We start from the raw sequence: 12,500 nt of genomic DNA on the forward strand, positions 1-12,500 counted from the left end.
TTTTCCGTCCGGGGTCCGGGTGGTCGTGGCCAGAGAGGTGGTCGCAGCGTCGGGAAAACGAAATGATGGAGCCCCGTTTCGGAAACCTGATGATGGAGGCGCCACGTAACCGGTAAAATTACACAGTTTCAGCGGTTTGCAATCGTAATTTAAATCGCTAAATAACCCACAGTTTAACAGGATTAAAAAATATTTATTCATTCAATTTCATTCCCAAGCAAAATCTTCAATTCCAACATACGCATGGAATAAAATTACAAAGAACAAAATAATTTGGCGTGCCGCGGGTTTGAGATCCCTGCGTTAAACGAACGCACGAAAGAACCAATAGAAAGTGATGGTAACGGTAATGTCCGTAAATTCATTCAATACACCGCCCATTATCATAGTAGCGTGGTGTGATGTATCGTCAATGGCAGACTTTAAATTCGTTATCGGTTATTTAGAATGGTTTAGACTGGCCCTAAAGAACACGACAACATCATACATGCAACGGAAACGGAAAACATCACCAACGTGCGTGAAACATTTGTGTAAATATTGTACCCATCCACCAATCATCGATGAGATAGCGGATGATTCTGCAACATCATTAAAGCACTATTCTTCGTCTCGACGATGAGACATAGCAGCTAAGAAGTATCACGAAAACCACATGTGGAGCATAAGTAAGTACCTCAAATACCAACGATCGCATCATGTCATCATGATGTTTTAAATGGCCACTGAGATCGGATTGAAAAATGTGTGTTGCTATAGCTCCGCAATGGTAATAGCCAACGCCAGCTGTTCTACGGCTCGCCATTGCGCATGTCGCGTCGCAATTCTGGCATCGGCATCCGAGAGTTGAATCAGCTGGTTAGAACTCTGGCTGTCATCGTCATCGTACGCCATCATCGCGCACCCCCCTTTCGCATCACAACTAAGCCACGATGCGGATGGCACGAAAGGAAGGCAGAACAAGCCCACAGCGATAGCCCGTCTGTGATAACGAACGCTGTAGATATTTGTTAAGCCATCAGCAACCTCCTCGCCAACAGTCAGTGTAGTCATGTACCGTTTCTCGCTTTACCGGCTAGTGGTGGTGCTGTGTGTGATAACCATCGGCTACACGACCGTACGCTGGTGGCAGCTTATGTTTGGCCATGATTCCGGTAGCAGTGGTCCACCGTTTCAGCATACCTGCAACATGACCGAACCTTACCGCCAGGAACTGGAGCGACTGTTCGAAAGGTTCGTAGCAACTAACACCGAACGATGGATGATGAGTGAGCCCCAAATCTACCGGTTTTTTTTTACTTTCCAGAGTACACCGGTTACTGGGGCAACACGGTCTGACCCACTTTCTCTGTTACGGTACGCTCTGGGGCCAGATACGCATGGCACGGATGCTACCGTGGCGGGAAAAGGCCGAATTCTGTGTACTGAACGATGAGCTGATGCGCCACGAGGAAGCCCGGTTCATTCGCAGCTTCCTCGCGCACCAACTGCAGATACGCTACCTTCACTCGGAAGGCATCTATCGGATATTTGCGAACGAACCGGCATCCGTTACCGTGCCACCGTACGTTGAGCTGATCGTATTTCAGCTCGATGAAACGGTACGCTTACGATTCCGTTCAGTTTTGTCCACGTCTTTTTTAACGCTTTTTTTTGCTGTTGCATTACAGCAAGGAATGTACAAACGCGTCGGTTGGAAACGGAGACTTCTGCCGCCGCACTGCGACTGGACACCCTCGTTGGATTGCTTTCCGATGGTCCTGCTGCAGGGCTCGCTTTCTACCCGCCCCCTAGGGCCATCGATCTACACCGTTCCGATGGGTGGCATCGAGATACAGAAGTACCACTACCCAGACAACTGGTGGAAGGACGTGAAGGAGCGCAACTGTAATCTCAATTAGAACGGCAGCGGACAGTACGCCATCGCGAGCGACAAGTACCTTCACTGGAACGAGGTTTCCCAGTTCGTTTTCGCTGTAAAGTTTGTGGCAAAACACATAGTAAGCCACAGAAGCCAAGCAACGGTTGCTCAGAAGAACGCAGCAGAAGCACTCTCTCGCGGAATCCTGTCGTTCGCCCTAGGATTATCATTTCTTTCCAACATCCGTTGTTTTCTCAACGTCGCTACTGGCCAAATAAAAGCCAACAAAAACATATCTCACTCGCCTTGTTATCGCTATCCAACTGCTTTTCTTGGCATATACACAGGGTGTTGAAATAGAGTTTATTGTTGGTTTTGTTCTTTTTCACATAACTTCATTTAGTCATTACGTCGCGACTGTTGCATCGACTGTGGTAGGTCCGATTGACCGTTGACCGTAAAATTTCGATTTTCGGCGTGCATGTCCCGGCGTACACGCCCGTTGGAATCACTTTCCCTAGCTTCTCGTTTCCTAAAACAGAGTAATGAAGACCGTCACTCGGTCCGCGTATCGGCATTTGGCCAATAGTGCATCTTCCAGAGAACCGAATCTAATTGACACAAAAATGGCAAGCCAAAGCACAATCTCAATTCATAACAGCACCCTTTGTGTCTCGAAAGGAACATCCCTCGAGGGTTTTTCACATAAGTAATTGACTTGCCGAAGCAGGAAACGATTCCATCGAACCTCCTCCTCCGACGATGATTTCCATCCAACAGAAACATATTCACCATTTACATGTATTCAATACGACGACCATGGGATAAACTGGTAATTTCAAAAAGTACATTTCAAAAACGCTCGCACGCAGACGGAAGAAGAAGAACTTAAATTTAGCTGCATAGAAAAAGATTTCGGCTTGCTCTGCGGCGCACTCGGCGCGCTTTCGAAAGCTTGACTGCCACGGAATGGTCCCGCTTAACTAGTCCTCTCGCGGTTATTTCTCTGTCAGAAGAGCACGATCGTACAACGTTCACCGATCGATCGAGTGGAAGCCAATGTGCCAATGCCATTCGCCTTCCCGATCACCGTTGATCATCGTGTGGCCAACGTAGCGCCGCCTGTCCCGTTTTGTTTCCCGTTTTCTTTTGTGTGTGAGCTGGTACCGTGCCATGCACGAGCGCCCAATGAGAATCACTCCACCGGCATGGACGACATCTTCTAGACATCCGCCACACGTGCCGAGGGCGATGGAGAGTTTTCGCCAAACAACTAATCTTCTAACTAGCGCATTAACGGTTGGCCACCGAAGATCATGGACAATGCATACGCGCACACGAAGCATTACGGTCAACAGCAACAGCCTCCGGGAGGGGGAACGGGGGGGGGGGGGGGGGTGAAACGTCGGTTGCAACGAGAACCGCTCGATGCAATCTGTTTTACAGTGTGTCTGCGTGTCGCCCGCTATGCTCGGACTGTGTCCACTTCCAAACCAACTACACGTCCCACACGTTTGTCCCCCGCTGTCTCTATCTTCTTCTTCTTCTTCATCTTCTTCTCCGTAGGTATCCCGAGGAGGGGTGGGGGGATATAAACTTAACAAAACGCTGTACTTAGTTGATGGTGCGTTGATGCGTATTGACTGCGTCCCGAGGACAGATGGCTCCACCACTCGCGTCTCACATCCGCTTCTCGCTCGCTCGATGCTTCAAATACGTTCGAAACATTCTTGGCTTCCAGGTAGCGCACAGCATCATCTCTCTCTCTCTCTCTCTCTCCGTGTCTCTCTTGCGCTCTCTCTCCAACTTCCGTTCTCTTTATCATCTGTTCGTCCCGTTCCACTAGGAATACTTTCAACTCCCCAAAATCTGCTTAATCAACAAGATTTTTACTGCTAGAAGCACGTACACCTCCATCCGTTCGTCTGTCCATCCGTCCATGGTTCACCGACCGGGCTCCAGCAGCTCGGGGTTCCCCCTCCGGGAGCCTTAGTTCGTCCGCCGGATATCGCTAAGCGGGTTCGTGTCGTTCGAGTGCATCGTGTTGTAGCTCATGGCACCGTAAATGCCGGCACCGGACATGGCCGGCAGTTCGGGACCGCCTCGTGGAATCAATCCAGCAACACCACCTCCACCAACGCTGCTTCCTCCGACCGCCGTACTACCCACCTTATCACCCGTTGATGCCGGCTGACCTGAACCACCACCAACACCGGTCGCGGACGGCGATTCGCCGCGTTCCGATCGAATCAGCAAACTGGCACTGCCAACGCCACTGCAACCGGCCGGTGATGCTTCCGCACTGACCGATGCGGCCGCCGGAATCATCATGTAGCGCAGGTCGGTGATCGTGGCGGAGGCCTTGCTCGATGCATCGTCGGCCGCCAGCAACGGTTCCGCGGTCAGGGAGCGGGCGGCTGACACTGAACTGCCTCCGCTGCCCGTCGGTTTCTTTACCCGGGACAGGATGTACTTGAAGAACTCGTACGTCGACCAGCAGATGGCGGTGGCCGGCATCTGGTACAGGACGCGCGCCTGCATCCCCTTGAAGAAGCCCATCGGCCCTGCCGTGGCGTAGATTTTCTTCGCTGCCTCAAACAACCCGCGCGTCTTACCGGCACCGTCCTCCTGCGTGTTGAGTAGCGTCTTGCACACGTCGAGCGGTGTCGTGAGGGCGGACGCGGCAGCTCCGGCCACCCCGCCCGCCACCATGTGCACCGGCGGGTTGTATTTATTGTCTTTGTTGAGCAGCTTCTGAAAGAACTCGTACGTCGGGAACTGGATCGCCGAGTAGGGGATGTTCATGACGAGCTGCGTCGAGTAGGAGCGATAGAAGGCCCGGAAACCCTCGGTTCGGTACACGTGGCTGGCACAGTGCAGGATCGATCTGTACGGTGAGTTGTACATCTGTAGCCGCTGCTTCACGACGTCGGCCGGATTGGAAACGGCATCGTGCACGAGCGTGGCGGCCGCTGCCGACAGCATATAGTTGACGTGATCACGATCGGACACGGTGGCAATCATCTCCTTCGAGCACTCGTACGCACCGAAGTAGAGGGCATGGGCTGGACCGGCACCGGCCACGACGGCCATTACGCCCCGGAACGGTCGCATTGCGCCCTCCGTTCGCACCATGTCCCGTAGCGTCGACAGAATCGTATCGTGTGCCTTCATGTGTGTGAGCGATTGCATTCGTGTCTTGACCGAATCCAGCGGGTACATGACGCAGTGCTCCATAATGCCCGCTATCGCGCCGGCCGTCATAATGGCGGCCACGCTCGACGTCGGCAGCTGCTCGTACTCGTCGGAATTCATGTCATATACCGGAAGCAGGGACTGTGTCACTGACGAGCTGAGGTGAGTAGTTGTTGTCGCAGTTGCTTCTCGGAGGACCGGATCTTCCGGAATTCACAGCTGATGCTGATGCCAGCCGTTGGCCAATTCCGACGACCAGCAGTTAAACACACAACAACACTCTGTCTGGTATTGTTTCGCTTTGTGGGTAGCTAAATACTCAGCATTCTCGCTCGTTGTTCAACCGGTACACCACCTGGAGGAAAAAAAACAGAAAACCAATTGAAACAGATGTTCATAAATCAAAATTGAAGCAAGTAAAGTGGCATTTCAATAACATTGCCAAGATAAACGGTCCAAGATAAGAGCGAAGCATCTCCATCACCATCCATCCAGGCCATCTATTAACGGAACTAAACTGAGTATCAATTTCTCTCGCCAGTGGCGCGGAAGCCGGCGAGGCGATACAGAGAGCAGGAGAGAGAGTGAATCACTTTTTGTGGGACGATAAAATAGAAAAGCATTTCCAACGCGTCCAGCACAATAATGAATGCATCTGGCCCCTCTCATGGGGGGTTTCTTGGGGATTAATGGCATTAGCAACGCCATCCCGCAAGTGGTGCAGCGTTCGTTGATTTCATCTCTGCCTGTCTAGAACTGTGCAGACAGGCTGTCCCGGTAGAAACAGAGACTCTGTCCAATGATAAGAACCAACGCTGATTGTGATAGCGGCGGGGTTGTTCTCGGTTGCACTTCGATTACACCATCCGTTTCATTGCAACACCATACCAAGAGCAAGGTTAATTAAGAAGATGCACAATTGCACAATGAGCATGACCACCGGGGCCCCGGTCAATCCGGTTCTCGCACTCTGTGCTACGCTTTCGTGCGATTAATTTAATGAGCGCTCCATTATCACACCATTTATGCTATCGGAGCAATGGTACTGGGTGGTTGAGCAACAGCACCAATCACCATTCACGCACAAGAAAACCGCAAACCGCGATCTTTGTACTGACGTGTGCGCTTGGTCCCCCGCGATAAGATCACTTTCGTGGTCGTGACCACGATAATCATCACATGGATCTGATGGTCTGCGGCTCACGCGGTCTCGGCCTCCAGTCGAGACTGGTATCGCTTCCTCACGTACCGACGGCGATCGCTAACTACCGATTAATGATCGTACCCGCGCTCTGCTAATCACCTATCCATCGTCACCGATTGTCACGTTTTCGGCAACCAAACCAAACACACAACCGTTGTCACAGGCGCTCATTTGCGTTGCAATTATTACCTCACTACCGGCGTCCAAAGGTGTGATAGGGGAAGACGTGCCACCGATATGGCATCGGAAGTCGGACTGAACATCACTCGGGACCCGATCGGCCGGCTCGTGCCGTTCGCTGCGGCCACTGGCCACACATTATCTCTCACTCGCTCTCACAAACATTTGCCTGAGTAGCGTGTGTGGTACAACTACGAACGGGGAAACGGCGGTTCACGATCAGCCCCATTGCAAAGCGATTGGGAACCAACACGCACGCACGAAGAATGCATCCCCTCTTCTGGGATGACATAATTTTTTGCACTCTATCGCTCTCCCCCGATCACTCGGTCCCCCCTCGTTCTGGTCACTGATAAGCCATCGATGGAAAGGGGGGGAAGGAATGAAGCGTCCATCGAGCCACCGCGATTCCGGAAGGAAGGTGGCACGGCGTCCTTGACGGGTTAGCAGGGGTTAGGGACGCATCATAACAAACCAACTGGACGGTTTGGAACGGTAAAACCATCGCGAGATGAGCGCTGCGTCGTTGCAAAGGTTGTTATCAGCAGTCAGATGACAAACCGGCATCTTCGTGAACGGAATTCAGTCCAAGATCACTGTTGCGTTATCTGCACCCAGCAGCACGGACCACAAACTATCAGACACAACACAGTGATAGTAGGGGCGAGAATCTAGCAACACTAATCGGTTGTCTCTGGAGTTTAGGAAGAAGGGGACAAAAATCCCCGTAACCGCAGAAAACAGCAAAGCAACACATTTTAGTTTAAGTTCGCCAGCCCGTTCCATTTTCACGGTGATAAGCTGCACATCACTTACACATCGGCGCGTGGCACGTCTTGGTGATGATGCCAGGTCGGAAATGGTTACAACGACGATCGCCAACTACTCACGGGGAACAACCATGACACCGGTGGTGGCCCTGCACCGAGCGGCCCACAACGCAACTAGTGGTAAGGGCCCTTTATTTATAGCACGACACGCCATTCGAAGAAGAATTGCATCGAGGTGGTACTAGGGTGCATAGTTGTACAGTCGGTTAAGGAATATTAAGGGATTGCTGTTCGTAGTTCGGTCGTTCCGAAGCGAAACTCTCGCGAGAGTGGCAGCTTGACGCTGTGTGGTCACGACGATCGTGTACGAAATAAGTCTGTTCAGCTGCTGTGTGAATTCAGCTAAAAGATCGCAACCAAATGGATCCACAATTGGCTGATGGAATGCCAACCAATTGAAGAACGTTTTATGAACCGCTTACTTTCAATGAAAATGATCCACAAATGCAGCCACAGATCCGCGATACACTTATTAATCGATCCCTTATGGTCATTATATAAGCAGCGAATGCATATGCATTACGTCCAAGATGGCGCTCGGCCAGATAATGATGCCGGGTTGGGGGAGTACTCGCCGGCAGCAGGAGACTCACGCGTGATCTTTCGCACGGATTCGCACGATCGTCGGGCTTGCGGCGGACGTGCCTTTTGTCGTGCCACTGTGCACCGTGCGGCTAGACCCTCCCTTCTTAGTCACCGCACTCAATTGGACGTTAGTTGAGAGTGCGATGTGCCACAACAAGGGCCTCGAGACACGCCACTCCGTACGTACCGAGTTGCGAAATACCGGAACATTTACGCATCGCCATCAGGGCGGAGGACTCAGTTGAAAGCTTAACGCGAGAGAAGAAGCTCCCCAACTATTGTAATTTGAATGTGAAGTTTTAAAGGAACATTGTTCTAAAGAAGACGACAGTTGGCAATCATTTGTGTAAACGAACCGTGCATTCCCAGGTCCCATGGATTGAATGAATCAGGTTCAATATGATGTGTCATCAATGGCACTGATTGGAATACTAAACAGCAATGAGTGCGCAGAAAGTGTGCTTAGCCCTCAAGACAGCAGTTGGCTTGTTTTTTTTCCCCCTAACGTTAATAAGTTGTTGCAACACTATAACTACTCCATGGGGTATCAAAGTAGATTCCCGCATCAGCTGGTGGTTCCACTTCTCACCCAATAGCACAAAATTTGATATGACCTCGCCGTATCAACGTAATCAAATTTGTGGAACGAGTAGAACATTAAACAGCTCCCGGTTCTCCAAAACGGCCAGCGAATTACAGTCACCGCGCATCAATTTGGCCTTGATATGTGCGTCGTCATCATCCCGGTAGCACATCAGCTCTTGTGTTGCGCCACTTCACGGAGAGAGAGAACCGTTCTAGAGCGGCATAAAGATCTCGAGATCGCTTTGATTCTCCGCGTTGAGCTAGCATCAGTGCTGATGCTTGAACATTGTCAAGCGACGGGCGTAAAGTCAGACGTAAACGACGTTTCATTTTTGCCAAACAAACCAGAGGTAAGCACAGCTGGTAGCAATTTCCGATTTTACTGGCACGAATCGCTCAAAAGAAATGCCGTTCCATTCACCACCATCAGTGGCCATTGCTCATGGTAACGGTGAACAACGCCAAGGTCATGTGCGAGCGAACGCCAAGTTCATGGTACGGTCGTGCTTCGTTTGATAATCGAACCTACGCGACAGCGTCGGGAGGACACTGTCGAACCTAAGAAAGTTTGGTCCCAGACCGGTGCTAGTAGAGTGGGTCCATGCCTAGACGTCGTTGGCGAAAATATGATAAAAGTCGGTAGTCGCGGGAATTCATGGCCCTGGCCATGCGGCTAGAAAGAGTCTTCGTGCACTGGTGCGCATTACGACCTCGGATCGGGCGACAGTGAGCAACATTATTGCACCGAACGACACTAAATCATTCAGAAGTTCTTTTTCGTTATAGCCCGTTCTTCATCTTGGTTCGCTACTGTCTACTCGCCTTCTTGCGATTATTGTCTTCATTTCAAGCCAATAGCTAAACGGTGCGAGGAGAGGTATGCAAACATTTATTACTATCCATCCTACACAACAGCCCGCTCGCTGGCAAGCTTCAGTAACCATTCAGTGAGGTAGCGCATACCGAGGAATACTAGTATTAGTGGTGGAAAACGCCCAAACGTATACTCACGCACACTAGTCGATGAAGGACCCACTAGTCACGGATCCGGAGAAGGCAACAGAAAATCAATAAAGCAATGAAGCGAGACTTGTGTGGCACAAAAATCTGCCGGCCTTTTTTATATGAACAATACATATTCAATGCAGAGCTTTGATGGAGAAAATACTGCAAGAAGATGTTAAATTAAGACTGGAGATAAGCTGTTACTGCCTTATTTCGCAGTCTTACATTCATTTCCACGACAGAACATACGAGCAGCGACAAATGCTTTCAAATTTCAATTGCTCTGCTACCGCATCATACGATAGTGTTATCGGTGCCGACGCAGCAGACAAACATTCCAAACATTAAATAGACGAACCACTAATCCAACGCACCGCACGATAAGATGACTATCGAGAATGCCCCGTGAACCAAGGGTGCGGTGCTTATCGTAATGGTGCACGCACGTAATGGTACTACGTAACCATCAACAAAAAAAAAACCCGTCAACATTAGACTACTTACTTGCTTTCTTAGCTCGTTCTGAGAAGAGAACACTCTATTCAACTCGTAGCACGATCTGCAAGTGCTGTCTTCTTATAATGCTGTGATTGTGATGCTTAGGAACGTCCGTATCCGGATGCGCCGGCCATCCAGTGATTGTAGTGCACACATAGGATCAATGCAAATTCTGTGGATAAGAGAAAGGACTTCGTTTAGAACACAATTCGCTGGTGGCAGGTTGGTTTACTATTGAAGTTACGGGCTGCCGCTGCGCAAGTCGTGCCGCACTGCGCAGCGCTTGCGACAGCAGCACGCATATTTGTGACTCATTTATCAGTGGCTGATATCAGCTACAACGACTGTGCAAACAGTGAGTCTATTCGATCGTCTGCTTTATTAGCGCATTAGCTCACCAGTTAGCTATATGAAAATCATCATACACGATTGAAAGGATCGGCGTGACACGCCGTGAACGATGACTTTCCAGAACAGCAACCTCACGTCAGTAAGGAACAAAGCGCACACCCTGAAATGGTACTTCAGGCTGTGATAAAATTCTTTTTTAACCGGAAACCCACAGTGGCGCGTGAGATAAGATCATAAATCAGATTAGCGGAACCCCTTCCGCAACCCACTGTACCAGATGAGCTGTATAGCCTTGTACTCCACCGGGCAATAGTTGGAGAGCCACTGATAACAAGTGACATACGTATTTGCAATGGTCTGGAAAGGATTTACAGGTCCTACAAATCAAACTCACAGAATGTTGCCGCCGGTGAATCACACTAATCAGCAAAGACCAGAGAAAAGAATTGAAAAAAATTAGCAAACTATTATAACCATCCCCGCTCAACCGATGGTCTCCCTTCCCTTCGTTTATAATAACCATGTTCTGAAGTTCTTCCGTTTGCAGCTGTATCGAGGAACCGGTTTGCCTGCCTTCTATCTTCATCTCATCATCTTACTCCTGACTTCCGACTTCTCCTACAAAGAAATGAAGATTTGAGAGCCAGTTTGATGGTTTTTTTCATCCCTTCTCCAGCAATAAAACTCATGCCACAGGATTATCATGCGATGTACAGTCATCATCAAATCCGTTTCTGTGAACGCTCTTTTGAACTTCTACCTAAAACGAACTGAAATAATGACGTAGAGTGGCTGCCGGTTAAAACAACCGGTATCGATCTCGATCGGTTCGATCCATCCATCCACCGGTAGCACAGTTACACTCAACCTTCAATTCTTGGTCAACAATGTAGAAAGAAATTGGGTACAGGGTCATCGGCCATAGGGTTATGCTTTCGCTGGCATTGAAGCAGAACATTGTTTGAGCGCGATATCGATTTTTGATTCACTCCCAGTCCTACAACACGACGACATTCTCTGCCCAACTGACTGCCTCCGGCAGTGGAAAACAAAATTTATCCAGCAGGCATGGACCCGGCTAATATTACCTTCTCTGCTCGATAGCTTCCTATGCACTACACCTCTTCAAAGTGTTAAATTTTGTAAAATAAAAAACACGATATTAAGAGAATGGTTTCAAACAACTCAACCCGAGAGGACCACAAATGTTGTCACACCGGAGCTTCGAGATACGCGGTTGATAGCGAGGGGCAACAGCACACCAATTGTTGTCATCAACAACAAGCGGTGTGCTACGATTGGCGCTATCATTTGTCTCTCGCGGTGTTTGTTCGGTGTGTATTGTTTACTCTGGGAACAGCGCCCAGCACACCTATACAAAGCGCCATCACCCGGTTCTGTGCCGTTCCGATCGCATTACCACGTGCATCCGTTCGTTACTGCGACAGCTGAAACCAAATTGGAAACCGATTCCGTTCGAACAATCGAGAGGATTGCGCGCCGGGTACGCGGCCCCTTGCTAGCGAACACACTTTGCACAATCATCGTCGTGGCCGCTGCCTAAAGCCTTTCGTGCGCCATCATCGCGCCTTATCACGCGGCCTCACTTGAGATATTATTCCACGAACTGTGGTGATACTGTGTTTGTGAGTCTCGGGCCAAGGGGTGGGGAATCCCCGCATCGTTCCTGCTGCCACCGGCCATCCGGCAGGGAGGTTTTACAGGTCAGAGAGTCGACCGAGTGCGAATTACTGAATTCTAAGTGCACCTTGCGACGTTCCGGGTGTCAGTTCACCCCTGGGGTCAATTCAAATTTGCTTGAGCGCCCTATTTGCGGCCACGCAGCACCGGTGCAGGTTGTTCTCCGGCGGTTCGGTCGCCGCAAAGATTGCGCAACTTTCGTCGCGGTGGAAAATGATTGACCGGTGCGCGCTGGTCCGGGGAGGCCACAAGCAGTGGTACGACCTACTTGTTTCACGACCGACTAAGTGCATCCCACCTCTCGGAAGAACCAGTTTGCGCGCTGTGCACCAAAACGCACGATTGAACGGCGGTGCTGGTGCTGGTGTTTCATTAAAAATAAACGTCTCTCGAACCGATGATGCTGGCGAAGCGCTGCTCTCGCGCGTTTTGGTCACTGCCAAGCGAGCGATGAACCATTTCTTTTTCCACCAGAACCAATAGAAAAACGGCCGGAGCTAACCGT

General features: G+C 50.2%; 3 protein-coding genes across 9 annotated transcripts in view; 2 read left to right on the top strand and 1 right to left on the bottom strand.

Moving 5' to 3' along the window:
• Positions 1–922: 922 nt before the first annotated feature.
• LOC126578388 (uncharacterized) lies at positions 923–3,575 on the top strand. Its single transcript, XM_050240882.1, has 3 exons — positions 923–1,233; positions 1,307–1,601; positions 1,671–3,575. Exons 1-3 carry the CDS (start codon positions 1,052–1,054, stop codon positions 1,899–1,901), a joined length of 708 nt encoding a protein of 235 aa, XP_050096839.1. The 5' UTR covers positions 923–1,051; the 3' UTR covers positions 1,902–3,575.
• LOC126578387 (mitoferrin) overlaps positions 2,202–12,500 on the bottom strand; it is an 11,125-nt gene continuing 826 nt past the window's right edge. Inside the window, exons 1-3 of one of the 6 annotated variants that reach the window (XM_050240878.1) lie at positions 12,498–12,500; positions 9,950–10,115; positions 2,202–5,411 (exon numbers count right to left, since the gene is read on the bottom strand). The exon at positions 12,498–12,500 is cut by the window's right edge and continues 195 nt beyond it. In XM_050240878.1, coding sequence (XP_050096835.1) covers positions 3,851–5,176 — 1,326 coding nt within the window. In that variant the 5' untranslated portion in view covers positions 5,177–5,411; positions 9,950–10,115; positions 12,498–12,500 and the 3' untranslated portion in view covers positions 2,202–3,850. Of the gene's footprint in view, positions 5,412–6,341; positions 6,605–7,256; positions 7,372–9,949; positions 10,116–10,341; positions 10,442–12,497 lie in introns of those variants that run through there. The other 5 variants (XM_050240879.1, XM_050240876.1, XM_050240877.1 and 2 more) reach the window with 5 other exon arrangements.
• The window catches only part of LOC126578386 (probable nucleoporin Nup54), a 9,367-nt gene continuing 4,871 nt past the window's right edge, over positions 8,005–12,500 (top strand). The window contains exons 1-2 of one of the 2 annotated variants that reach the window (XM_050240872.1): positions 8,005–8,247; positions 8,452–8,790. The gene's annotated coding sequence lies outside the window, so the exon portion shown is untranslated. Of the gene's footprint in view, positions 8,248–8,451; positions 8,791–11,936; positions 12,019–12,500 lie in introns of those variants that run through there. The other variant, XM_050240873.1, reaches the window with a different exon arrangement.

Source organism: Anopheles aquasalis, chromosome 3 (genome assembly GCF_943734665.1).
Source record: "Anopheles aquasalis chromosome 3, idAnoAquaMG_Q_19, whole genome shotgun sequence".
NCBI lineage: Eukaryota > Metazoa > Arthropoda > Insecta > Diptera > Culicidae > Anopheles > Anopheles aquasalis.